At 49.7% G+C, this 1,072-nt stretch overlaps 1 protein-coding gene across 1 annotated transcript in view; it reads left to right on the top strand.

Annotated features, from left to right (window-relative positions):
* NUMA1 (nuclear mitotic apparatus protein 1) overlaps positions 1-1,072 on the top strand; it is a 62,716-nt gene that overhangs the window by 46,661 nt on the left and 14,983 nt on the right. Inside the window, exon 17 of the mRNA XM_018574377.1 lies at positions 117-224. Coding sequence (XP_018429879.1) covers positions 117-224 — 108 coding nt within the window. The remainder of the gene's footprint in view (positions 1-116; positions 225-1,072) is intronic.

The following is a 1,072-nucleotide window of genomic DNA, read 5'->3' on the forward strand; positions in this document are numbered from 1 at the left end:
GGGAGGCCAAACTGGGCAAGTCTTCCTTTACCCCCCCAAAACAGAAATACCATCTACGGGCTCTGCCTTGTTCATGATGAATGTTGTTTTGACTTTTGTGTGTCCTTTGATTGTAGAGGGACAGCGACGCTCATGAGGAGGTGGAGAAGAAGCAGAGGAGGGTGGCAGAGCTAGAGAAGGAGCTGGAACAGCAGACTCAGGCCGTGGAGCACTACAAAACCCAGGTGAGCCTCTCTTTGACCTTCATTTCCCAGAGTGTCCTTGTCCGAACGATTCCTATTCTATGTAGCGCTCAAGAACATGTTACACTTAGAGTAGTGTTTCTCAACCTTTTTATTTTTATTTTTTTTAGTCAGGCTCCCTTTAAACGTTTGCAAAATGTTGAGGCACCCCAGTCTAAAATGTCTTCGATTTTAAGGGAGACCCCCACACAAAGAAGAAAAGTGAGCTTCCCCCTTCACATTGAGGTGCATCTTCAAATCTCCCTCTTTCAGGGTCACCCTTTGAATAAGTGGCCCCCCTGAATCTCAGGAGCACCCCTTTCATATCAGAATTCCCCCTTGACACCAGGAGCCCCCTTCACATTACAGTCCCCGCTACCAGAAAATTTTGAGGCACCCCTGAAGAAGCCAGAAGGCACATTGGGGTATTGTCCCATCTTGAATGGACTCTGTGGTAAAGGTGTGCTGATAAAGTCAGCGTCCGTTATCAGAACTAATACAGATCTGTCCATCCAGGCCGTGGTGTATGCGAGCCGTCTTACCGGAGCCAATGGACTTGTACGATTTTACCTTTTCACAGGGAACAGAAGTGAGGGGAAATCTCCCCAATAAGAGCAGGCAGCAGTAAAGCTTAAAGGAGAACTATGGGGTCAGGGCTTTTCTCCATAGTTCTCCTTAGGGTAACGGGAGGACACAAACTAGCGTCCTCCCGTCACCCTAGGCTCAGTATATAGGGAGCTACAGCTCGCGGTATACTGAGACGCCGCAGCCGGAGCGGATCCCGACATCGATGTCGAGATCCGCCCAGCTGCGTGAGTGACAGCTGGCTCTGCCTATCTAGAGGCAGAGCC

Source organism: Nanorana parkeri, unplaced genomic scaffold (assembly GCF_000935625.1).
Source record: "Nanorana parkeri isolate BGI_ZX_2015 unplaced genomic scaffold, ASM93562v1 scaffold2907, whole genome shotgun sequence".
Classification (NCBI taxonomy): domain Eukaryota; kingdom Metazoa; phylum Chordata; class Amphibia; order Anura; family Dicroglossidae; genus Nanorana; species Nanorana parkeri.